The sequence below is a fragment of the Acinonyx jubatus genome, chromosome B1, assembly GCF_027475565.1.
Source record: "Acinonyx jubatus isolate Ajub_Pintada_27869175 chromosome B1, VMU_Ajub_asm_v1.0, whole genome shotgun sequence".
Taxonomy (NCBI): domain Eukaryota; kingdom Metazoa; phylum Chordata; class Mammalia; order Carnivora; family Felidae; genus Acinonyx; species Acinonyx jubatus.
Genome location: NC_069382.1, coordinates 140,670,372 through 140,695,618, shown reverse-complemented (window position 1 = coordinate 140,695,618; position 25,247 = coordinate 140,670,372). Strand labels below are relative to the sequence as shown.

The following is a 25,247-nucleotide window of genomic DNA, read 5'->3' as shown; positions in this document are numbered from 1 at the left end:
CTTAAGGAAGGCATTAAGATGGCAGAGTAGTAGGAGCACCTTATAGTTGCCTCCTCCCTCAAACACAGCTAGATAAATACCAAATCATTGTGAACACCCAGGAAATTCATCTGAGACTGAGAGAACAAAGTGCACAACTATAGGGAGAAAAGAGGCCACATTGTGGAAGGTAGGAGGTGTGGAGATGTGATCTGGGGGAGAAAAGAATCACTGGTGCTGCGGAGGGGAGGGAGCCCTGAGCCGAGAGAGAGAGAGAGAGAGAGAGAGAGAGAGAGAGAACACAGCATGCAGGGCACTGCACAAGAAAAACACTTCCCCAAGACCATTGATGGGGAAAATGAGAGGGGCTGATAACTGCAAGATTTTATAAGCAGTGGAGCCCAAAGTCTGAAGTTTCAGAGGTCTGTGTCACCCCGGGGATGGAGACTGGTGGATGTAGAGGTGCTCCTGTGGGGAAGGAAGGCAGAGGCCCGGGAACAGACAGTGTGCTCTGAGGACCCCCTGGGTCACACTGGGAGAGACAGTTCCCCTTCCTAGAGTGCACTTGGGAGAGATGGCATTGCCTCTCCAGGGACAAGAGTCGGTGGGCTCCACTGACCTGCCCCATTCATTAGCAGAGGAGCAGAGGTGCCTGCTGAGGGCAGATAACTGAGACACTGACTTTTTGCTGTGCTTTACCATAAACTCCAACCCCCCATGCCTTCAAGTGACTGCCCTTCTGGGACAAACCGGCACCAGCCACAGTACAGTGAGACCCTCTCCCAGAGGATTAGTGTGGGTCCATGCCACTCTGGGTCCCTAAAATTTGGAGTTTTGAAACCCAGCAGGCACACTGGAGCACTGTGCTGCCATGTGGGCAGATGGCTGGGACACAGACAGGGTGAAGCAGGGATCTGAGGGAAGCCTGGGACAAATGGGGGAGAGATTGTTTGCTCTTCTGTGAGGGCTTCCTGAAGAGCAGCAGGCATGAACTCCCCTCTCCAGGGATGAGAGCTGGCTGATGCCATTTTTCACTGCACCCATCAGCACAGACAGACTTCAGAGAGAGGCACAATGCCCACAGTAGAGGCTTGAGCCTCTTACGCTAAGCCCTGCTCCACTGCACTCTGCAGATGTTTTTTGTTTGTTTTGTTTTGTTTTGTGTTTTACTAGGACAAGTGTCACTGAGAGCCAGAGCAGCAGTAGGCTCCTCCCCCAGAAGACTAGCACAAACCCCTTGCACCCACCAGGTCTACTGACCACAGAGTGCTGCGAAGTTTCAGTCTAGGGGATATAGGATCTAGCCTCTTGACAAGCAGACCAAAATACACTAATTAAAACTTGCCACACAGTGGACAAGATCCAAACACTCCCCATTCTGCAAGGAGAAATTCTGCAGAAGACTGATCTGAGGGAAAGAGCTGCCAAAACACAACAGCAGATAACACACAACATACACCAGAAACATTTTCTGAAGCATCAGGCACTAGGCAGAATAGAATGTCTTTTTAATATAGACATTACTTGAGCCAAATCATAAGAGACTCTTAAAAACTGAGAATAAACTGAGGATTGATGGGGGTGGGAGAGAGGGGAAAGTGGGTGATGGGCATTGAGGAGGGCACCTATTGGGATGAGCACCGGGTGTTGTATGGAAACCAATCTGACCTTAAAATTCATTTAAAAAAATAATACAGACATTACTGTCAGGAGTGGGAAACATAACAGGTTTTCCTAATACACAGAAGACAGACACCTAGACAAAATGCCAAGATGGAGGAATTCATCCCAAAAGAAAGAACAAGAAGTATAGAAAAGTATGAGAAAAGTATAGAAGATACCAGGGAGAGTTCCTTACCACAGAGATATAAGACCTAAAAACTAGTCAGGCTGAAATAAAAAATGCTATAACTGAGATGCAAAACCAACTGGATGTAATGACCACAAAGATGGAAGAAGCAGATTAAGTGATATAGAGGACAAAGTTATAGAAAATACTGAAGCTGAAAAATATAGGGAAAGAAAAATATTGGATCACAAATGTAGACTTAGGGAATTCAGTGACTCCATAAAGCATAATAACATTTGTATCATATTAGTCTCAGAAGAAGAGAAGGGAAAGAGGGCAGAAGGTTTATTCGAGTGAATTATAGCCAAAAACTTCCCTCATTTGGGGAAGGAAACAGACATCCAAATCCAAAAGGTACAGAGAACTCCCATCAAAATCAACAAAAGCAGGCCAACACCAGGACACATCACAGTAAAATTTGCAAAATACGGAGATGAGCAAAAAATCCTGAAAGCAGTAAGGGAAAATAAATCCCTAACCTATAAGGGAAGACAAATAAGGTTAGCAACAGATCTCTCCACAGAAACTTGGCAAGCCAGAAGGGAGTGGCATGATATATTCAATGTGCTGACTGGTAAAAATATGCAGCCAAGAATCCTTTATCCAGCAAGGCTGTCATTCAGAATAGAAGGACAGATAAAGAGTTTCTCAGACAAACAAAAACTAAAGAAGTTCATGACCACTAAACCAGCCCTGCAATAAATAGTAAAGAGGACTCATTGAGTAGGAAAGAAAGGCCAAAAGCAACAAAGACTAGAAAGGAACAGAGAAAATCTCTAGCAACAGCGACTTTAGAGGTAACACAATGGTACTAAATTCTTATTTATCAATAATTACTCTGAATGTAAATGGACTAAATGCTCCAACCAAAAGACATGGGCATCAGATGGATTAAAAAAACAGAAACAAAAAAACAAAAAAAACCAAGACCCATCTAAATGCTTCCTACGAGAGACTAAGTTTAGACATAAAGACACCTCCAGATTGAAAGTGAGGGAATAAAAAACCAGTTATCATGCTAATGGATGTCCAAAGAAAGCCAGAGTAGCCATACTTGTATCAGACCAACTAGATTTTAAACCAAAGAGTGTAACAAGAAATGAAGAAGGACACTATATCATAATAAAGGGGCCTACCCAACAAGAAGATCTAACAATTGTAAATATTTATGCCCCAACTTGGAAATATGCAAATATATACATCAATTAAAAAAAACACAAAGAAACTCATTGATAACAGTACAATAATGGTAGGGAATTTTTAATACCCCACTTACAGCAGGGACAGATCATCTAAGCAGAAAATCAACAAGGAAACAATGGCTTTGAGTGACACAACAGATGGACTTAACAGATATATTTGGAACATTTCATCCTAAAGCAGTAGAATACACATTATTTTCGAGTGCACATGCAACATTCTCCAGAATAGATTGCATACTGGGTCACAAATCAGGCCTCAACTAGTACAAAAAGACTGAGATCATACCATGCATATTTTCAGACCACAAAGCTATGAAACTTGAAGTCAACCACAAGAAAAAATTTGGAGAGGCCATAATACATGGAGGTTAAAGAACATTCTACTAAAGAATGACTGGGTGGCTCAGTCAGTTGAGTGTCCAGTGCTTGATTTCGGCTTGGATCATGATCTTGCAGTTTGTGACTTCAAGCCCCTCATTGGGCTCTGCACTGACAATGTGGAGCCTGCTTGGGATTCTGTTTCCCTTTCTCTCTGCCTCTCCCTCTATTTCTTTCTAAAATGAGTAAATAAACATTAAAACAAAAAAAGAATGAATGGGTTAACCAGGAAATTAAAGAAGAAACTTTAAAATACATGGAAGCAAATGAAAATGAAAACATGACAGTCCAAAATCTCTGGGGTGTAGTAAAAGCTGTCATAGGAGGGAAGTATATAGCAATACAGGCCTATCAAGAAACAAGAAAAGTCTCAAATATACAACCTAACTTTACACTTAAAGGAGCCAGAAAAGAAACAGCAAATAAAGCCTAAAGGCAGCAGAAGAAGGGAAATAATAAAGATTCCAGCAGAAATAAATGATAGAGAAACAAACAAACAAACAAACAAACAAAAAACACATCAGAACAGATCAACAAAACTAAGAGCTGGCTCTTGCAAAGAATTAATAAAATCAATAAACCCCTAGCCACACTTATCAAAAAGAAAACAGAAAGGACCTAAATAAACAAAATCATGAATGAAGGAGGAGACCTCACAACCAACACCATAGAAACACAATTATAAGAGAATATTATGAAAAACTATATGCCAACAAACTGGGCAATATGGAAAAAAATGGAGAAACTCCAATAAACACATAAATGACCAAAGATACAACAAGAAGAAATAGAAAATCTGAACAAATTGATCACCAGCAAAGAAACTGAATCAAATAAAACAATCTCCCAACAAACAAAAGTCCAGGGCCATATGGCTTTCCAGGGGAATTCTACCAAACATTTAAAAAAGAGTGAAATCAAACTGTTTCAAAAAATATAAATGGGAGGAAAATTTCCAAACTCATTCTATGAGGCCAGCATTACCTTGATTCCAAAACCAGGATGAAGGGAGAATTCTCCACTAAAAGGGAGAATGAGCACAGATGTAAAAATTCTCAGTAAGAGAATTTACTAGTAAGTAAACTGAATCCAACTGAACATTAAAAGAACTATTCATCATGATCAAGTGAGATTCATTCCTGGGCTGCAGGGTAGATTCAATATTCAAAAATCAATCAACATGATATACCACATTAATAAAAGAAGACAAGAACTATATGATCCTCTCAAAAGATGCAGCAAAAGCATTTGACAAAATATAGTATCTATTCTTGATAAAAAGCCTTTGGCAAAGTAGTGATAGAGGGAACAATACCTCAACATCATAAAGGCCATGTAGGAAAGACTCATAGCTAATACCATCCTCAACGAAGAAAAACTGAAAGCTTTTCCTCTAAGGTCAGGAACAAGACAGGGATGTCCACTCTCAGCAGTGTTATTTAACATAGTACTGGAAGTGCTAGCCTTAGAAATCAGAGAGCAAAAAGAAACAAAAGGCATCCAAATTGGCAAGAAAAAGTCAAACTCTCACTATTTGCAGATGACATGATACCTTATGTAGAAAACCTGAAAGACTCCACCAAAAAACTGCTAGAACTGATACAGAAATTCAGCAGTCACATGATACAAAATCAATGTACAGAAATCTGTTGCATTTCTATACACCAATAATGAAGCAGCACAAAAAGAGAAATCAAGAAGTTGATCCCATTTGCAATTATACTAAAAACCATAAGATACCTAGGAATAAACCTAACCAAAGAGGTAAAAGATCTGTGCATGGAAAACTATAGAAAGCTTATTAAAGAAATTGAAGAGGACACAAAGAAATGGAAAAACATTCCATGCTCATGAGTTGGAAGAACAAATGTCGTTAAAATGTCTATACTACCCAAAGCAATCTACACATTTAATGCAATCGCTATGAAAATACCAGCAGCATTTTCCACAGAACTAGATCAAACAATTCTAAAATTTGTATGGAAATATAAAAGACCCCAAATAGCCAAAGCAATCTTGAAAAAGAAAAGCAAAGCTGGAGACATCACAATTCTGACTTCGAGCTTTATTACAAAGCTATAATCATCAAGAGAGTACGGTACTGGCACAAAAACAGACACGTAGATAAGTGGAACAGAACAGAAAAACCCAGAAATAGACCCACAACTATATGATCAACTAATCTTTGACAAAGCAGAAAAGAATATTCAATGGAAAAAAGACATTCTCTTCAACAAATGGTGTTGGGAAAATTGGTTAGCAACATGCAGAAGAATGAACCTGGACAACTTTCTATATCATACACAAAAATAAATTCAAAACGGATGAAAGACCTAAGTGTGAGACAGGAAACAATCAAAATACTGGGGAAGAACATGGGTAGCAACCTATTTGACACTGGCCACAGCAACTTCTTGCTAGACATGTCTCTGGAGGCAAGGGAAACAAAAGCAAAAAATGAACTATTGGGACTTCATTATGCCAAAAAGCTTCTGCCCAGTGAAGGAAACAGTCAACAAATCTAAAAGGCAGCCCATGAAATGGGAGAAGATCTTTGCAAATGACCTATCTGATAAAGGGTTAGTATCCAAAATCTATAAAGAACTTATCAAACTCAACATCCATAAAGCAAAAAATCCAGTTAAGAAATGGGCAGAAGATATGAACAGACATTTTTCCAAAGAAGAGATCCAGACAGCTGACAGACACATGAAAAGATGCTCACCATCACTCATCATCAGGGAAATAGAAATCAAAACCATGATGAGATACCACCTCACATCTGTCAGAATGACTAAAATGGAAAACACAGGAAACAACACATGTTGGTGACAATGTGGGGAAAGGGGAACCGTCTTACACTGTTTGTGGGAATGCAAACTGGTGCAGCCACTCTGAAAAACAATATGGAAGTTCCTCAAAAAGTTAAAAATAGAACTACCCTATGACCCAGCAATTGCACTACTATATATTTACCTAAAGGATACAAAAATACTGATTTGAAAGGAGACATACATCCCAATGTTTATAACAGCATTACCAACAATGGCCAAGTAATGGAAAGAGCTCCAATGTCCATTGACTGATGAATGGATAAAGGTGTGATGTGATGTGTGTGTGTGTGTGTGTGTGTGTGTGTGTATGTGTGTGTATGTGTATACACATATATATAATGGCATATTACTCAGCCATCAGAAACAATGAAATCTTGCCATGTGCAACAACATGGATGGAGGTAGAGTGTATTATGCTAAGCAAATAAGTCAGTCCCAGAAAGACAAATATCATGATTTCACTCATATGTGGAATTTAAGAGAACAAAACAGATGAACATAAGAGAAGGGAAAAAAATAAGAGAGAGGGAGGCAACCCATAGGAGACTCTTAACTATAGAGAACATGGGGCGCATGGGTGGCTCAGTTGGTTAAGCATCTGACTTTGGCTCAGGTCATGATCTCACAGTTTGTGAGTTCAAGCCCCGTGTTGGGCTCTGTGCTGACAGCTCAGAGCCTGGAGCCTGCTTCAGATTCTGTGTCTCCCTCTCTCTCTGTCCCTCCCCTGCTTGTTCTCTCTCTCTCTCTCTCTCTCTCTCTCTCTCTCTCTCTCTCACAAAAATAGTAAATAAATGTTTAAGAAAAAACTATAGAGAACTGAGGGTTGATGGAGGGGGGTGGGGGGGGATGGGCTAGATGGGCGATGGATATTAAAGAGGGCACTTGTCAAGATGCGCACTGGGCATTATATGGAAGTGATGAATCACTAAACTCCACTCCTGGAACCAATATTATACTATATGTTAACTAACTAGAATTCAAATAAAAACTTAAAATAAAAAATAGATGATGGGGATTAAGTAGTGCACAATATAGGTTGTTATAGGGAAGCGATGAATCACTACATTTTACACCTGAAACTAATCTCATGCTGTGTGTCAACTAAGTAGAATTTCAATAAAAATGCACAAGAAAGAAAAAAGAAAAAAATTAATAAAATACATTGGTACATTTAATTAATTAGTATAAAGTGATAAACATTCTGCTTATATTTGGCTTCCAGAGAACATGAAACAAGTTGGAAGGCAAGAACAGCATGGAAGATGGGTATAATGTATTACAAAATGGGTAACATTACCGTCCTATTTGGGAGGAGAAGAGACAATAGACAACTTTCAATTTTGTCAGCAAAAACTGTTAAGTATGAACCCTAAAATCTGAGGGTAGAATAGGCATAAACCAGAAAAAAGTCCAATATATTAAATAACATATCATTATATTATAATTGTATCAATAATTATATTAAGTATTTAAAAGGATTACACTCTGCTATTGAAAGATTGGGAAGAAAACAACAGATGGAGTTTAAAACAAAATCCAGCTATATCCTGTTTACACCTAAATTTCCCTGTGGCCAGAAGCCTGGTTATCCAGGGGCAACACTGTTCCCAGTTTCTCACATATTCTTTCAGGGATCTTATCTATTTTGGTGTATGTGTTTGTCTGTGTGTGTACACATGCACAAATATACGTTTATGTACATGGATTTGTGTACTTTTTAAAATTTAAACAAGCTTTTTATTTAAAAACAGTTTGAGAGGTGCCTGGGTATCTCAGTCGGTTGAGCATCCGACTTTGGCTCAGGTCATGACCTCAAGGTTCACGAGTTTGAGCCCCAGGTCAGGCTCTGTGCTGACAGCTCAGAGTCTGGAGCCTCGTTCAGATTCTTTGTCTCCCTCTCGCTCTGCCTCCACCCCCACCCTGCTCATGCTCGCTCTCTCTCCCTCTCTCTCTCAAAAATAAATAAACATTAAAAATATATAAAAATAAAAATAGTTTGAGATTTACAGAAAAATTGTGAAGATAGTACAGAGGGTTTCCCTACATTCCACACCATTTTTTTCTGGGAAGCTTGGATATAAATTTAATGTTCAAGAACAGAATTCCTCTTGCCTCAGTCCCTAAAGAATTACCCTCCTCTTCTCTCTGAGGTTTCTAATTCCTCTCATAGAAATCATCTTGTCTTATACGTGGCTTTACTACAAACTGCCTCAGCTCCTTTTTAGAAATAGCTTGTTTCTTAGTAATGTTAAAAAAAAATATTTCTGAAATACCATAATGGTGAACTCGAATGTATTTTATCTTTAAAGAAAAACACATAAACAGTACACAATCATAAATTAAATTAAAAAGAGAAACTCTTCCCTGTGCCCCCAAACAAAGTGGTTTTAAAGTATCTGTGTTGCAGCTACACATCAATTCAATGACCACGAGGAAAGTGAAACTTCCACGAGGAAAGTGAAACTTGTTGCCGCTTGTAATTCATGCCCGGCTGAGATCAATCTACAAAGCACTAATATTTCATCTGTAAAGTGTGTTGCCCCAATCCTGATTTATAAAATAGTAATTATAAAGATATTTTACGTATTTATAAGCGTGACACCCAAAAAATGACAGTGTTAAAATTCTTTTGAAATAACGCATAAGCAGACGTGCAATTTAAGCAAAAATTTTTTAAATTTAAAATTTTCAAATTTTAAATATATTCAAAAAGTATATTCAAATTTTAAAAATAATTAAAAATAAAAATCACTACACTTACGTTTTTCCATTCCATTCCACAATCTTTGTAAAGTCAAGGTAATTATCTTCTCCCGTTAGAAAAACATAGTCTCCATCATTAGTCCCATTTTTCTGAAAATAAGTGAACACGATCATTTTAAGAAATTGTGGTGGTTAATTTTACGTGTCAACTTGTCTAGGCTACGGTACCCAGTTGTTTGGTCAAACACTAATTTAGATGGTGCTATATTTTGTACATGATGAAGATTTACAATCAATTGGCTAAGTAAAAGATTACCAACGATAATGTGGGTGGACTCATGCAATCTGCTGAAGGTTTTAAAAACAAAATCTGAGGTTTGCTGGACAGAAAGGAATTCTCAGTTCTGCAATGTAGAATTCCTGCCTGAGTTTCTAGCCTGCCAGCCTGTCCTAGGGATTTCAGACTGGCCACCTGCTGCACCACAACTGCACAAACCAATTCCTTAATACATATAAATCTCTTGGATAGATAGATACTACAGATGTAGCTAGAGCTCTCCCATTCATTCTGTTTTTCTGGAGAACCCTAATTGATACAGTAACTGAGAAACTTAATCTTCACAAAACTAACCTAGTTGAGGCTAACTGCTACATAACACTGAAGCAGAACTAAGATATAGAGTGACTGTTTGACTAAATGCCATATTAACCATACTACTACTTTATGGTTTCAAAAAGTTTGAGCCCAATTAAATAATGAACAAAGGATTTGAAGAGACATTTCTTCAAAGAAAATATTCAAATGGCCGACAAGTACATGAAAGGATGCTCAACATCATCCGCCACTAGAGAAATGCAAAGCAAAGCCATAGTACTATTTCACACCCACCAGGATGATGCTAAAAATTTTTTTAAACATAATAAAGGAAAAGGACAAGCATTGGTGAGGATGTGGAGAAATCGAGGCCCTTGGGCACTGGTGGTGGGAATGGAAAATGATGCAGCTGCTGTGGACAGTAGTTTGGTGGTTCTTCAAAAAGTTAAACACAAACCCAAAATTCTATGACCCCAAATTCCACTCCTCCCTATATATTCAAGAGAATTCCATTCCAAATATACATCTCAATGTCCATACAAAAACTTGTACACAAATGTTCAGAGCAGCATTATTCATAAGAGCCCACAGTAGAAACAACCCAAATATCCATCAACTGATGAATACAGTGTGGTATATCCATACAATAGAATATTACTCACCCATAAAAAGGAATAAAGTGCTGATACGTGCTACAACATAGATGAATCTTGTAAACATAATGCTAAATAGAAGAAGTCAGATACAAAGGTCATATATGGTATGATTCCATTTACAGAAATGTTCAATTGCCAGAGATGGCTCCAACCTCTTGGCCACCATTTGTATAATAGTGGGCATGTGTGTTCAGTTTTTTAATTTTATTTTTTGCCTAACCAAGCCAAACTCCATTCCCAAATGCCCTTCCTCTCGGGCTCTGAGGAAGCTCTCACACAGAGAGTTCTGGCTCTTCTCCTTCAGCCTGGGCCAGCCTGGCCTCCTGCTCAGCACCAGTAGTCTCAGCACCCCACGGGGCAGGTGAGAGGTTGGGCAGGTGTGGGGGGTTACTTATGTTTTGTTTCAAACAAAACAATAATCTTACTTTTCTTTACAAAAGCAAAAAAAAAAAGACACAAACCTTTTAACTATTAAAAAAAGTTCTATAGACTCATAGGCAAATCCATAGAGACAGAAAGTATAGATTAGTGGTTGCCAAGGGCTGGTGGAAGGGGAGAAATGGAAGTGACTGCTAACAAATGTGTGGTTTTTTGGGGAGGATGATGAAAATGTTCTAAAATTTGACAGTGGTGGTGGTGGTTGTACAACCTTGTGAATATACTAAAAACCACAAAATTGTACACTTGAAACTGGTGAATTATATGTAAGTGAATTATATGTCAATAATGAAAAATAAGAAAGCATAAGTCCAGGGCCAGGACCCTACTGTAGGTTAGCTGCAACAAAAGAAAGTTGTATTAATATAGTCCCATTATTTCTTTCTTTAAAAAAAAAAGTTTTTTTAACGTTGATTTATTATTGAGAGACAGAGCATGAGAATGGGAGGGGCAGAGAGAGGAGGAGACACAGAATCCGAAGCAGGCTCCAGGCTCTGAGCTGTCAGCACAGAGCCCAACGCGGGGCTCGAACTCACAAACCGCGAGATTGTGACCTGAGCCGAAGTTGGATGCTCAACCAACCGAGCCACCCAGGCGCCCCTGCCTCTTTCTTTTTTTAAGTTTGTTTATTTATTTTGAGAGAGAAAGAGAGAGAGAGAGAGTGTGCACATGTGCACGCATGAGCAGGGGAGGGGCAGCGAGAGGGAGAGAGAGGATCCCAAGCAGGCTCTGCACTCATAGCATGGCTTAATCCTACGAACCATGAGATTGTGACCTGAGCCGAAGCCAAGAGTCAGAAGATTAACCAACTGAGCCACCCAGGCCCCCCAATATATACTTGGGGCTTTCAAGAAAGCTTTCTTCACTTATATATTCTCTCCAAGTTACACTTCTTAAGGGCACATACAGATAATCTATACAACTTTACAAATTCTCTATGTGAGGTTGGAGCTTTGATATCTGGGAAATAGCATGGGTGCTAGTTCCTCTATAATAATAAAGTAATAAGAGCTAACAATTATTGAATATTTATAATATTCCTGGCACTGGTCTAAAATTATAGTATGAATTATCTCATGAAATCCTCAGAACCACCACATAAAGCAGTGTGGTTGACAGAAATACGTCCACATTCTAATCCCCAGAACCTGTGAATATGTTGCCTAACATGGCAAAAGGGACTTTGCAGATGTGATTAAGTTAAGGATCTTGAGATGGGAAGAGTATCCTGGACTACGTGGGTGGACCCAGGTACTCCAAGTTTTCTTACAAAGAGGCAAGGGGCCAGGTCAGAGTAGTAGGTGTGATGACAAGCAGAGGTCAAAGAGACTGTGAAGATGTTTCCCTTTTGGTTTGGCAATGGTGAAAGGGGTGCCCGCCAAAAAAAGGCAGGCTGCCTCTAGAAGCTGTGAAATTCAAGGAAGTGGATTTTCCCTTAGAGCCTCCAGAAGGAACACAGCCCCGACAACACCCTGATTTTATGGCTATTGAGATCTAGAACTGGAAGATGATAATTATATTTGTGCTGTTTTAAGCCCCTAAATTTATGGCCATGTGTAAAAGCAGCAACGGGAAACTAATACAGACATGCACCATTTTACCCTCATTCTATAGATGAGAAATCTGAAGCAAGGAGAAGTTAAATAACTTGTCCGGATCACTCAGCCAGCAAATGGTGGAGCTAGGTAGGACTGAAGCCCAGCTATGTAACCCCACACTCCACAGGCCGATCTGCTTACCAGGCTGTGGGCCTCATTCATTTATTAGCAACCACTTAGCGAACGCCTACCATGTATCTAGCACTGTATATCAGTGAACAAAATGGACACAAATTGCTGCCTTTGTGGTGCATCCACTCTAATACCATTATTATAATTGTTTTCATTTTTTAATGTTTATTATTAAATGCATATGATGTGACAGGCACTTTGTAGACAAACTAAGAATAATAAAATAACCAAAGACTGTTTTACTTTCATTGCTCTAGGCTATCTTTGGAGGTTTTTCACAGATATATTTTTGGGTATTAACACAGATGCATTTTGGGATAACAAGTTGATGCAATGTACTTGTGTTCTGTTTTCTTTTTAAAATAGGTTTTTCAGGGTGCCAGGGTAGCTCAGTCGGTTAAGCATCTGACTTCGGCTCAGGTCACGATCTTGTGGTCCGTGAGTTTGAGCCCCACGTCTGGCTCTGTGCTAACAGTTCAGAGCCTGGAGCCTGCTTCAGGTTCTGTGTCTCCCTCTCTGCCCCTCCTCCACTTGTGCGCCGTCTATCTCTCAAAATAATAAACATTAAAAAAAATAATAAAATAGATTTCTCTTCTGATTATAGAAATAATACATTCTTCTGAGTATAAAAGTAATAAATTCTCATTAGAAAATACAGAAAGATGTATAAAAAGGTGTCAATTATTCATCATTTTCCTAACCAATGGAAAATACTATTTGTATTTTGGTATGTTTCTTTTCAGTATCTTTTCCACACAAGATTTGTTTATAGAACTAAGATATATATGTGTAATATACATACACACAATTTTTATACATAAACACAATTATGTATGTATATATGTTTACATATATATATATACATGGACACATATATGTATACATATATGTGTGAATATATATATATCCTATATACATATATATGTGTATGTGTATGTGTACACACACACACACACACACACAAATTGTGTATTTTCCTTAGCATATTTTATATGTTACCAAAAGTTCTTCATAGGTATACTTTAATGACTCCTCAACATTATGTAGAAATAATTAACTATTCTCTTATTGTTGGATATTTAATTTTGATTTTTTGCTACTGCAAATAATGTTGTGTGAATGTTTATGTATCTTTATGCCTGAAAACCTTGTCAATATTTTTGTTTTCTACACTGACTCATAAAAGTAAAATTACTAGAGAAAAGAACATGAACATGTTTAAGCCTTTTGATACATATTATCAAGTTGCTCAAGGTCATCCAGCTGGAGAGTGGTGGAAATAGTGTGGTAAATCAGTTTACATTCCCCAAGTTACTTTTGCTAAGCTTTGTTAATTAGATGAACGACCCCCCCCCCAAAAAAAGTATAGGACTTGTCTTTTTTTGCACTGAGTTTGAACGCTTTTTTTCAAATAATTCAGCTCTCTGCCTTAAAAAACATTCATACCCTTTGTGAATTCTCTTCTCATGTTTTTTGCCTTCTTTGGTTCTTCTTTCTGTCACTTAACATTATTTTGCCAACTATATCAATATATCAATATGGACCACATCCATAATGGTCATGTTGTGCTTCCCACATGAAGTTTTACATGACTTTAAGATATGATAAAGGGCTGCCTGGTTGGCTCAGTCGGTTAAGCGTCTGACCTCGGCTCAGGTCATTATCTCACAATTTGTGAGTTCACACGCTGCATCGGGCTCTGTGCTGACAGTTCAGAGCCTGGAGCCTGCTTCAGATTCTGTGTCTCCCTCTCTTTCTGCCTCTCCCCCACTCGCACTCTGTCTCTCCCTCTGTCTCAAAAATAAATAAACATTAAAAGAAAAATTTTTTAAAAGATATGAGAAAGAACTTCTCTTTAGGAGCAGCAATGTGAACATTACAACAACTTAGAGAAAAATTCAAATACTCCACATAAAAAATGCTGAACCACCAAGGCCCTTGGGTAGCTCAGTTGGTTAAGCAACCAATTCTTGATTTCTGCTCAGGTCATGATCTCACGGTTCGTGAGTTCCAGCCCCATGTCACTGATAGTGCACTGAGAGTGCAGAGCCTGCTTGGGATTCTCTCTCTCCCTCTCTCTCTGCCCCTCTCCTGCTTCCTCTTTCTCTCTCTCTCTCAAAATAGATAAATAAACTTAAAAAAAAAGCCGAACCACCAATTTAAAAAATGAAGGGATGTTATTTCCTGAAGTCCTCCCCTTAACTCAGATCTAGCCTAAGCAAAGCAGTTAAGCATTTAAATGTTTCACAGTAATTCAGAAAGGGTTCTCTCCAATTGTTTTCTGCCCAAGAGTCAGACACTGCATGTGAATGCTTCCCTGTCTCTTGCTGGAACCTTTGTTATTGAAGGACAGTCGGGAATAAATAGGTTTTGTGTTATCGGGGTAGGGATGTGGGCTGGATACAAGGAACATATTATGGCAGGAGATGGAGAGGTGCTCTGAGACAGACTACCACAGTCATACCACCAGTGTGATGTCAGCAAAACCCCACGCCCCCTCCACCGAAGGACCAGCTGGACTGGCTGAGCTCTCAAAGACACTTTCTAACGGCTATATATTTTATACACGCAAGACCCACACTTAGTGGGAGGTGCTTGGACTCTCTTACGTGGAGGAGAACAGAAGTGCCCTAATATCAGTAGGTAAAAATATGCTGACTGGCCCCGCAATATGAAGTAAGAGCATGTGATATTTAACCAGATCCCTTTTTCTCAAAAGCTCTGTGCCAATGTTCTACATTCACTCATCCTGTTCATTCTCACACGCTGTCCCTCCCCATTAATTGTTTGGCTGTTTCCTACTAGAAAGAAGAGCGTTCAACGCGTTAGCCAAGGTTTCTCTCTTCATTGCATGTAGCGGAGCAGATGGTGCAGGCACGCAAGCCTGGGGCATCCGAGGGGGATGCTGGCATGACACCAGCAGAACTAAGGAAAGATTTTCGGAAGGAGGGTACTTCCTCAGCCTATCCTGGTCTTTGAATGAATGACAGCTCAAGTGTGAACTTTTGTGCCGTTGGCTAAAGAATCAGTATTTGACCAGAGCAGATGGGACAAACTGAACAGAAACACTGCCTTTTTACCAACCACACGCAGACAGTCTGTTTGGCTCCCAAATGGAAAAGATACAGCGGTCATGTTAATTCAGGGTCATCTTGGGAGCCAGTCATGAAGGGAAAAAGGAGTAACAGTTCCTGACATGTGTACTGTGATTCAGAGTTTATGAAGCATTTTTATGGACTTCTCACTTAGCCTTTCAAAACAATTTTTGAAGTGTGGATACTTTTAGCCTCAAGTTACACATGATGAAACTGAGGTTTAGAAATAGCCCCATAGTTATTAAGTGAAAAAAGTCAGAACATAAATCGAGGCACTCTGATTCCAAGTCTTATGCTCTATTCCTGGATGTGGGAAATGCACTCAAGGTACGAATCTAACTGAGCGATGGTACAGAGCTTTGTGGAGATACGGTGTCTACAAGGAGCGACAAAGGGCAAAGCAGCGAGATGAATAAATTAATAAATAAATAAACACATAAAAATACAACCTTGCTTTGGGAAAATAAAAATTCCAATTCGCTAACCAGTCCATAAATGTGGGTTACATTTTAAAAAGATACAAAAGGATCTTAGTTAGAAGTCAGTAATGTAAAAACAACAACAACAAAAAGCAAGCTATACAATGAAAAATTACCTGAAAAATACTGAGGTTTTAGGAACAGGATCTACCTTGCAGGTGGACAGAAACCACTTGGACCCGAAGGGCCTTAAAGTAACCTTTGTTGTATCTCTGTTGGAAATTCACCAGATATTTTTTTCCAGAAGGGATGTCTAGTCACAGCTTAAGAAATCAGTGCTTCCTCTGGTTTTATGGAAGCTGGGCTCCTTTTAGATGGGATCTTCTAAAATTTTTTTAAATGTTTATTTATTTTTGAGACTGGGGCAATAGAAGGGGCAGAGAGGGAGGGAGGGAGACAGAATCCGAATCAGGCTTCAGGCTCTGAGCTGTTGGCAGAGCCCGATGCAGGGGTCAAACTCACGAACTGAGAGATCATGACCTGAGCTGAAGTTGGCACTTAACCGACTGAGCCACGCAGGCACCCCAAGATGGGATCTGCTAGAGAGCATCTATCAATTCTGCTCCCCTAGAGGGAAGGATTCAAGGTGAGTTGAACCCTATTTCTAGGACCCCTGCCTCTTGCATAATGTTAAGAACTTTTTCACTATTTTGTTTGAATGGCTTCTAAGTTTTGTATACCCTTGAATGCACAGGGCAGCATTATCACCATCTGCCCTAGAGGAACACTCTAGGATATAACAGGATAAGAGTAAGATTCTTGAGTAGTGAGAACCAGAGAATAACAACAGATTTAAAGGTGAGGAAATTCATCACAATCTCAGACCCCTCCCTTAACCTGTCACTTTCTTCTTGAGTTAAGTTTGTCATTAGCAACCTCCCACTATCCATTTTACTCAAGTGCTTTCTGTTTTTTGTTTCTTGGTAGGGGGGACAGATAGAGGGGAATGTGGATTTTTAAAATTGCTTTTAATTTTAGTTCATTTGAAACTCATACAGCAATAACATATGCTTTGAATAATAAATACTTGAATGCTGATATATTTTTTATTTCAAGCCAAAGTGAATAAAATCTGCAAGGAACCACACAAAATTCCACTTATAAGCATAAGAAATCATAGATGAGGGACACAGAGTTTCAAATTATCCATCCTCTTTCACGAATGACATGTCTGAAAATCTAACACGTAGCTCCCACCTCTAACGGACTATCATGTTCCTACTTAGTTTCTTGTCTCTGTCAGGCTAATGCATGGGTTCAGCCCCTAGGTCATCAATGAAGACTTGGCACCTATCACTGAAATTTATGATAGTTTGAAAGATTGCACCTGATTAATGGCACAGTCATACTCTGTATTTTTCATAGCTGCCCTCATTCAAAGTCACTGCTGGCGGCATGCCGAAATTGTGGGAGAAGGGTTTTTTTCCCCCCACCTAAAAAACTAGAACACTTCCTTGTTTTTCACATACTCTACAAGACATCTAGAATTCCAAGCAATTTTGGTCTTTTTTTCTGGAAGACACTCAAAATGAAGATGAAATCTGGCTAGCAGCGCCCCTTCATCACCTGAATAAAGAGACTCTATGAGCGCCTGGGTGGCTTAGTTGGTTGAGCATCAGACTCTTGATTTTAGCTCAGGTTATAATCCGAAGGTCGTGGGCTTGAGCCCCATGTGGTGATGAACATGGGGCTCTGTGATGAACATGGAACCTAATTAAGATTCTTTTTCTCCCCCTCTGCTCCTTCCCCGCTTGTGCATCCATGCTCCTTCAAAAAAAAAAAAAAAAGGATCTAAAAAGAAAGATCAACTTACCCCATAGTACAGGCCAAAATAGGGTGAGATCTCCGGTTTGAAAACACTGATGAGGGACAGGATCTCATCTTTGTAGCCCCAGAGCAGTTCGTCCACGGTGTGTGTCACAAAGAGCGTCTGCTGATAGGCCTTCAGCAGGGCCTCGATGAGCTCCCGGAGGAAGCGGAGCTGGGCCCATTCCATGGCAGTCTGAGAAACACAGGCAAGTTCAGATGGCAGAGTTCCCACCCCACTTTCCTATGGCCCCTTCAGCAAAAAGGGCTGGAAACTTAAAAGTAAATGTTAAGACTGAAGAGCTGCAAAATCAGCCAGAGAGATCCTCCTTGGCTACACGTGCACAAATGAGACTCTGCAGTTATTGTTCCTTTCTCAGTATTATATTTTGTAAGTGTGAGTGTAGCGTTCCCACTTGCAAGCTCTCCAATTCTCCCTGCACTGCAGATGCAACGAGAAAAACGCTTGTGAATACACTGGCATCTTTGGCCACAAGGGGGCGCCACTTCCCCTCTGATGGGAGCCAGAGATTGCCCGCCCCCCCCCTCCCCCGTAAGTAGGCAGCAGGGCAGGGCCAAACATAGGATCTAATACTTTCTCCCTCCTGAGTCCACCATGAATGTCCAGCTGCATATGTTGTTGTCATCCTGTAGTTAGAGTGGGAGCCTCAGAGGGGTTGCTGTGGGTGAATAGGAAAGTTTCCAGGGTCTCGTGTCTTTCTTGGATGGGATTGTCATAACACAGACAGTGAAATCCCGCTAGGCTGTGAGCAGCCCAGTCTCTGCTATTTGGGAAGGGTGGGGGGATATCAGTATATATTTTGAGAATTTAAAAATCAAAGATGGAAATCTAAACTAAGAAGTGTATGCAAATTCTGTTGCTAGATTTTCTGAGCCGAAACAACGGGCAAATAAATCTTTAAAAAATTATTGGCTATCCACTCCCTTCCCTCCCCCCCCCAACTCCTAGAGACATGTTTATTTGAACAAGAGCTGATCCCCAAGACACAGCAAGAAACCGTGGGAGGGAAAATCCTAAAATTCACATTTTGTCACCATTTGAAAAAATCTTGCTTGAGAAACCTCAGAATAAAATGTCTCAGATGAACTTTCAGGAAGGAAACTGTAAAAAGTATACTTATATTTTTACATCTGTATATTTTTAACATAACTTAGTAACTCCTAAATGTAAAACCCATAACAGCTTTAACTTGGCTTTTTCCTTTCTCTTACAAGCCACAATAATGATACTAAAAATGCCTACTTACCACTGCAGGAATATTTAACGTTCTAATTAAGTCAACTTTAGGATCTCCAACAGATTGATTTCGTTCAAAAACATAGGCCTTGTTGTTAACAGCAGATATTGTTGTTCCATTATCTCCAAATTGAATATCTGCTTTGTTTCGAAGTTCCCTAAAAGAAAGAAAAGCATTCTGTTTGAAAATAGGCACCACTTTAAAAAGCAAGAGGCCCCTGGGTGGCTCAGTTGGTTGAGCATCCAATCTTGATTTCGACTCAGGTCATGATCTCACGGTTCATGGGATTGAACTCCGCATTGGGCTCTGCCCTGACAGTGCCGATGGGATTCTCCCTCTCCCTCTCTCTTTGCCCCAGCCCTACTTGCTCTCTCAAAATAAATAAACATTAAAAAAAAAAAAAGCGCAATACTTTACCTTTCTTTTAGCATGGACGTTATTTTCAATAAGACATTCCACTATAATCATTTTCTAGAGAGCTTACAGATACTGATCCCTTAACAACTAGAGATTAAAGCTGGCATGTAGGAAGGAAATAAGTCCTGGGATACAGTCCTCTCAACACACTGGCCTTTTCATTCTTTCCCCCTACCATTTGGGAAATGGGATGGTCAAGGGTCACCATGACCAGGGAATCAAGGCCATTGAACTCTCTCTGGAGTGATAGTTTGCTCCCAAAATATTTTCAAATTTTTCAATTCATAGATCAGTTTGAATTTCAATTTCTTTTCCAAAGCCTTTTTATTCCTAGCTTGAATTCAGTTCAAAATTCATTTGACAAAATAAGTGCCCAAGACTTAGGACATTAGAGGAGTTCACTCCTGTTTTTGGTATGCAGTTCAGTTTGGTTCAGGTTCATGCCCCCAGATGAGGTATTAGAAAGCTCACAGAAAGGGCCTGGAGCCAGGGCATCACTAGGGTAAGGAGGGTGTGAGGCACTTGCCTTGTGTACAAAATGAAAGAGGTGCCAGAACACTCAGTACTGAAGGTAAATCATATTGCAATACATTTTGAAAAATCAAAATTAATGCAAAAACATCCACGATGAACAAACCGTCAAACTTCTAAATAAAAACAGGACCTGATACTTTGTTCATCCAATGGTTTATGCTAGTCCTGGCCCTGCCTGGTTCATAGTAGATGGTCACAAAATTCCTGTGTCTATTGTTTCTCTCCCTCTGCTGCTTACCTTTTCTTCTTCCTGTTCTATTTAGGACCCGGCTGTCTGACCCAGCAGCCATGTGTCTGCTAAGCCGTAGAACTGTGGCTTATCGAAACTGAGATGTGTTGTAGGGGTAAAATACACATCAGATTTCAAAAACAGCACAAAAAAAGGAGTGTAAAATAATCTCCTTAATTTTTTGATATTGATTACCTGTTTTTAAATGATGCTATTTTATTTATTTTTATTTTTTATTTTTTTAAGTTTACTTCTTTAATTTTGAGAGAGAGAGACAGAGACAGAGCGTTGGGAGGGGCAAAGAGAGAGGGAGAGAGAGAGCTCCAAGCAGACTCTATGCTGTCAGGGCAGAGCCTGATGTGGGGCTCAATCTCAGGAACTGCGAGATCTTGACCTGAGCCAGGATGAAGAGCCAGATACTTAACTGACTGAGCCACCCAGGTGCCCCTAAATAATAGTACTTTAATACAATGGGTAAAATAAAAAATACTCAGATTAATTACTCCTGTTTCTTTTTCGCTTTTTTTTTTGATGTGGCTACTGGAAAAAAATCTTAATTATATATGTGATTCACATTGTATTTCTATGGGACAGGGCTAATCTATAAGAGTTTATAATTTTGACAAAGGTACAAAGGCTACCCACCACCTCCTCCAAGGCCTTTCCTGACCACAACCGGCCTTTTCTGAACACTGGTGGAGCTGGCTGTCTGTACCAGCTCTTTGTAAACTGCTTAGTGACATCGTTTAGATTACGAAGGAATTCTCTTGATGCTTCAGGTACTCCAAGCAAGCTAGTGAAACTTGTATCCCTCACTTTCCAGAATTTAAAATAAAAATAGACAAGTAAATAACAAGCAAACATATACACATATATGCATCAAAACAGATATCTTTGCTTTTCATCATTAAGCACGAAGCTATGTGCAATAGATAAATATCTGACCCCGCGTAGCTCCTCAAAGGGTTTAACCACACGATTTCATCTGATTCCATTCAGTCCTTACAGCAAGCCCGTGGTACAGACAGAGAAAGTATTTTGGCTCCACTTTTAGAGATGTGGAAACAAAGGGCACAGATGGGCATCAGAAGAGTCAGAATTTGAAGCTAAGTTCTAAATCACACACAGTGCTCTTCCACTGTATCACATGGCCTCCCTCAACAGGTGCTTCATAAACGTCCGCAGAATGAAACCTGCAGACTCTGGTTGTCTGACACTCATTCATTTCCTTTTCTTCTGCTCGGAGCCCCGTTTTCCTTCCTCTCCTGCACTGGGTGGTGGTGTGGGACCCAAGCTGGACCAGTTCCATTCCCTAGGCCTCTGATCCTGAGCACAAAGCCTTAAGATGTCAAACACATTTGGGGCGCCTAGATGGCTCAGCTGGTTAAGCATCCAACTCTTGGTTTCGGCTCAGGTCATGATCTCACAGTTTTGTGGGTTTGAGCCCCACATTGGACTCTGTGCTGGCAGTGGGGGGGGGGCAGTCCCTCAAAATAAATAAACTTAAAAAAAAAAAGATGCAAAACACAGTAGAAAGATGGCTTCCTCTTGCTGTGGTGCACACATGATGAGCCATGCACTCCTGTGATGTGGACCTTTAAAGCTGTCCTCTCTTCCCAGCTGCTCCTTGGAATCTGTAACCCACTTTATAGCCTTCAAATAAATCCCCTTTCATTTAAATTAGCCAGAGATAGCTTGTCTTGCTTGTAACCAAAGACCTTTATATAGAAATCACAACCCAGTTCTTTGACAGAGATTCAGATAAACTAGCCCAGGACTCCCCAGCAAGTGTGGGAACCAGGTGTGGAATCCTGGTCACCTGAATCCACGTCCAAGGTTCTCCTTGACTCTACATGTAAGTTGACGCAAAGTGACTTGTTAGAGCTGGAGGAGGACATTTCAAGGCAAACCCCTGCCTGCACCAAGGTTTCCGCCTGAAGAGAGGGGCACCCCTCCCCACTGGCGAGTCCCAGAGCCTCCCTGTAGTGAGGGTGAAGGGAACAGCCTTTTCTAGGCATAGTTCTTGGTATTTGCGGCCCAGGACTCCGCAGTGGCCTCGCTGACCACTAAGGAACCAGAAATAGAAAAAGTGTCCCCAGGGTGAAAACCAACTTGCCCTCAAACTTGCCCTCAAAGAAAGCTAGGCCAAGGAGCCAAGAGCTGGGACCCAACCCAGGTGCAGAAGCCCAGGGATCAACTTTGCCAAGCTTTCTGACTAATGATGAAAACTGATAACCTTGCTAAGGCTTTTAACGTTTTTTTCACTGAACCCAGATGTCATGAGCTAGAGGCCTGAATAATTCCAAGCCTACTTCACTTACATTGGCTTGTGTTTACTGACTCTGGAGATGACTTTTTAAGGGTTTTCTTTATCGTTTAGCCCATAAGAACCTAGTGTTTTAAAAGGAAATCGATCGTGGAGGCTCCAATCACTTGAAGCACTATAACTTGACTTGTTTTCTCAATAAATTTCAAAAGTTCAAAGCACGGATTACCAAACTATAAAAATACTTCATTCCCTTGGCAGGCACCAAGGGACCACGTCAGGTCACTCACAGCTAGCCACATGACTTCCCACAGCCACCAGTCGCCCTGAGGCATGACTGACATACGGCCTGTGTTCTAACTGAAGGAACACGGTGCCACTGGCCATCAGAAGTGGTCTCCTGCTCTGCAGAGGCCAAGGAAAGGGATGGTGGGGGGGCCTCCCTGTCAAAATAGCAACTGATGGAGGAAACCCAAAATGTTTCCCCTCCCAAGCCCCCTGTCTTCTGGCAACCACAAGGAGGCCACAGTGCAAGGAGAGGGGTTTTAATAGTAATACAAACAAGTCTGGTTACCCAAGTCTCCCCCACAGCTCATCAACGATAGTCAACTAGAAGCAGGGTGGTCTCCAGCTGAACAGCAGACTGAGAGCAAGAAGTGCTCGATTACTGCTCTACAGTGTCCAAGAAGACTGAAGAAACTTCCAGAAATAGAAGCAAGGGTTAAAAAATAAAATGGCAAAGCAAATCTTAGACCTAGACAATTAATTAAGGAACTGTACTTGAGAGTGCCTGATACGATCCGTGGTATTTAGTGGATCTAATAAATCTTATCAATGTTGAAGGCCCCAGGACATCACAGGCTCATATGATGGCTTACTATTTTTTAATCACAGTGATGATGCTAGACATTAAGCAAAGGTTGAGTTATATGTCATGCACTATTTAATCAGGCAGGAAAATACAAGATTGAATTTAGAGGTATTTCATATAAAAACATTTTTTCATTAAAACAGAGTTCTTACTTTTTTCTTTCAGTTTGTTTATTTATTTGTTTTCGAGAGGAAGAGAGACAGAGAGAGAGAAGGAGCAAGGAAGGGGCAGAGAGAGGGAGAGACAGAATCCCAAGCAGGCTCCACACTGTCCATGCTGAGCCTGAATTCACAAACTGTGAGATCATGACCTGAGCTGAGATCAAGAGTCAGACACTTAAACAACTGAGCCACCCAGGCACCCCCAGAGTTCTTACTTTATAAAACAAAAAAGTTTTGGGGCACCTGGGTGGCTCAGTCAGTTAAGCGTCTGACTTCGGCTCAGGTCATGATCTCATGGTCTGTGAGTTCGAGTCCCGCGTCGGGCTCTGTGCTGACTGCTCAGAGCCTGGAGCCTGTTTCAGATTCTGTGCCTCCCTCTCTCTCTGACCCTCCCCTGTTCATGCTCTGTCTCTCTCTCAAAAATAAATAAACATTAAAAAAATTAAAACAACAACAACAAACAAACAAAAAAGTTTTTAAACCCCTGAACAATTAAACATAATCTCACCAATCACAGAAGATAAACAATAGCCCAGGACAAGGAAATCAAAAGGAATACCTTTAATAAGCTGGAAAATTAACATCTATGCAGTATCTAATTTCTTGGAGATGCTGTATAAACTAGATACATACAATACTGTCATATAATCCTTATCTTTCACCCATTGGGTTCTTCACTCATACACCGCTCTTTGTTGAGAATTACTGTCAGCAGTGACTGAGCACATCAGGTGAAGTATGGGTAAACAGATGACTGCCAGGCTGTGCATTCAACCTTGGCTTCCTCAGTTACTAGCTCTGTGACTTAGAACTTACTGCTTCTGTGCCTCAGTTTCCTCATCTGTAAAATGGAGACAAAAACATGCCTTCCTTAAAAGGTTGTTGGGAGCATTAAGTCCACATAAACTTGTAATCTGGTTAGAATACTGCCTGGTACATACTGAGTACTTAGGAAGCATTAGTTACTAATACCATGTACAAGGGGGCTTACAAGAAGCTCTTGCGATGGAGAGATGTGAAGATCTGGTTTCTGTTTGCAAAGAAATCCACGGTACAGCATGGGAGGACAAGACTGCTTTCCAACGTTACCTCCCATGTGGAAAGTGCTCTGAAGTGGACCCGAGGCTCTAGCCAGACACCCAAAGGAGGGAAGGAGGGCACCGGAAGGGGAGTCCTGAGGTTGTCATCATGCGGGAGCTGGTTCTGGAAGGGGGAGGCTTCCCCTAGGTGGGAGAGTGGGGGGAATTCCAAATAGAGGCAGAGAGAGCGAGGGCAGGCAGCACAGCATGAATGCATTGGATGTGTTTCCTACATGGAGAAGTGAGCAAAACTGTGGTCATGCGGAAGAGGACACACTACAAGAGGAGATTTAGAAAGAGCGGCCTGCAGCTCTGGGCCAGCTGAGCTGAACAGCTGTGTCACGGGAGAAGTGAATCACAGAGTGGATGTGCCTCCCAAGGAAGAAAGGGCAGAGGAGGGGAAGCTGCCCAAAGGAGGGGTGCCACCGGGGTTCAGGACCACTTGCCTCCAGATGTGCCACTTTGGCATGCTGATTATTTTGCCCTGAAAACAATCAAGGCCCAAATGACTCAGGAAGAAGCTTTGACCTTTCCCTGACTGCCTAAAAGAATTTAGATAGAGAACCTGCTCCTGGAAGAGAGCTATCACCACAGATTCACACTGGAATATGAACTAGACCTGACAGGGAGAAATCTGGCAAGGCCTGTTAGATCAGAGTCCTCTATATCCCATTGTTTCTGAGTGGC

At 40.7% G+C, this 25,247-nt stretch overlaps 1 protein-coding gene across 1 annotated transcript in view; it reads right to left on the bottom strand.

The window, feature by feature from the left end:
• SCARB2 (scavenger receptor class B member 2) overlaps positions 1–25,247 on the bottom strand; it is a 74,779-nt gene that overhangs the window by 19,013 nt on the left and 30,519 nt on the right. Inside the window, exons 3-5 of the mRNA XM_027058603.2 lie at positions 19,013–19,160; positions 17,752–17,940; positions 9,004–9,095 (exon numbers count right to left, since the gene is read on the bottom strand). Of these exons, the coding sequence (XP_026914404.1) occupies positions 9,004–9,095; positions 17,752–17,940; positions 19,013–19,160 (429 nt within the window). The remainder of the gene's footprint in view (positions 1–9,003; positions 9,096–17,751; positions 17,941–19,012; positions 19,161–25,247) is intronic.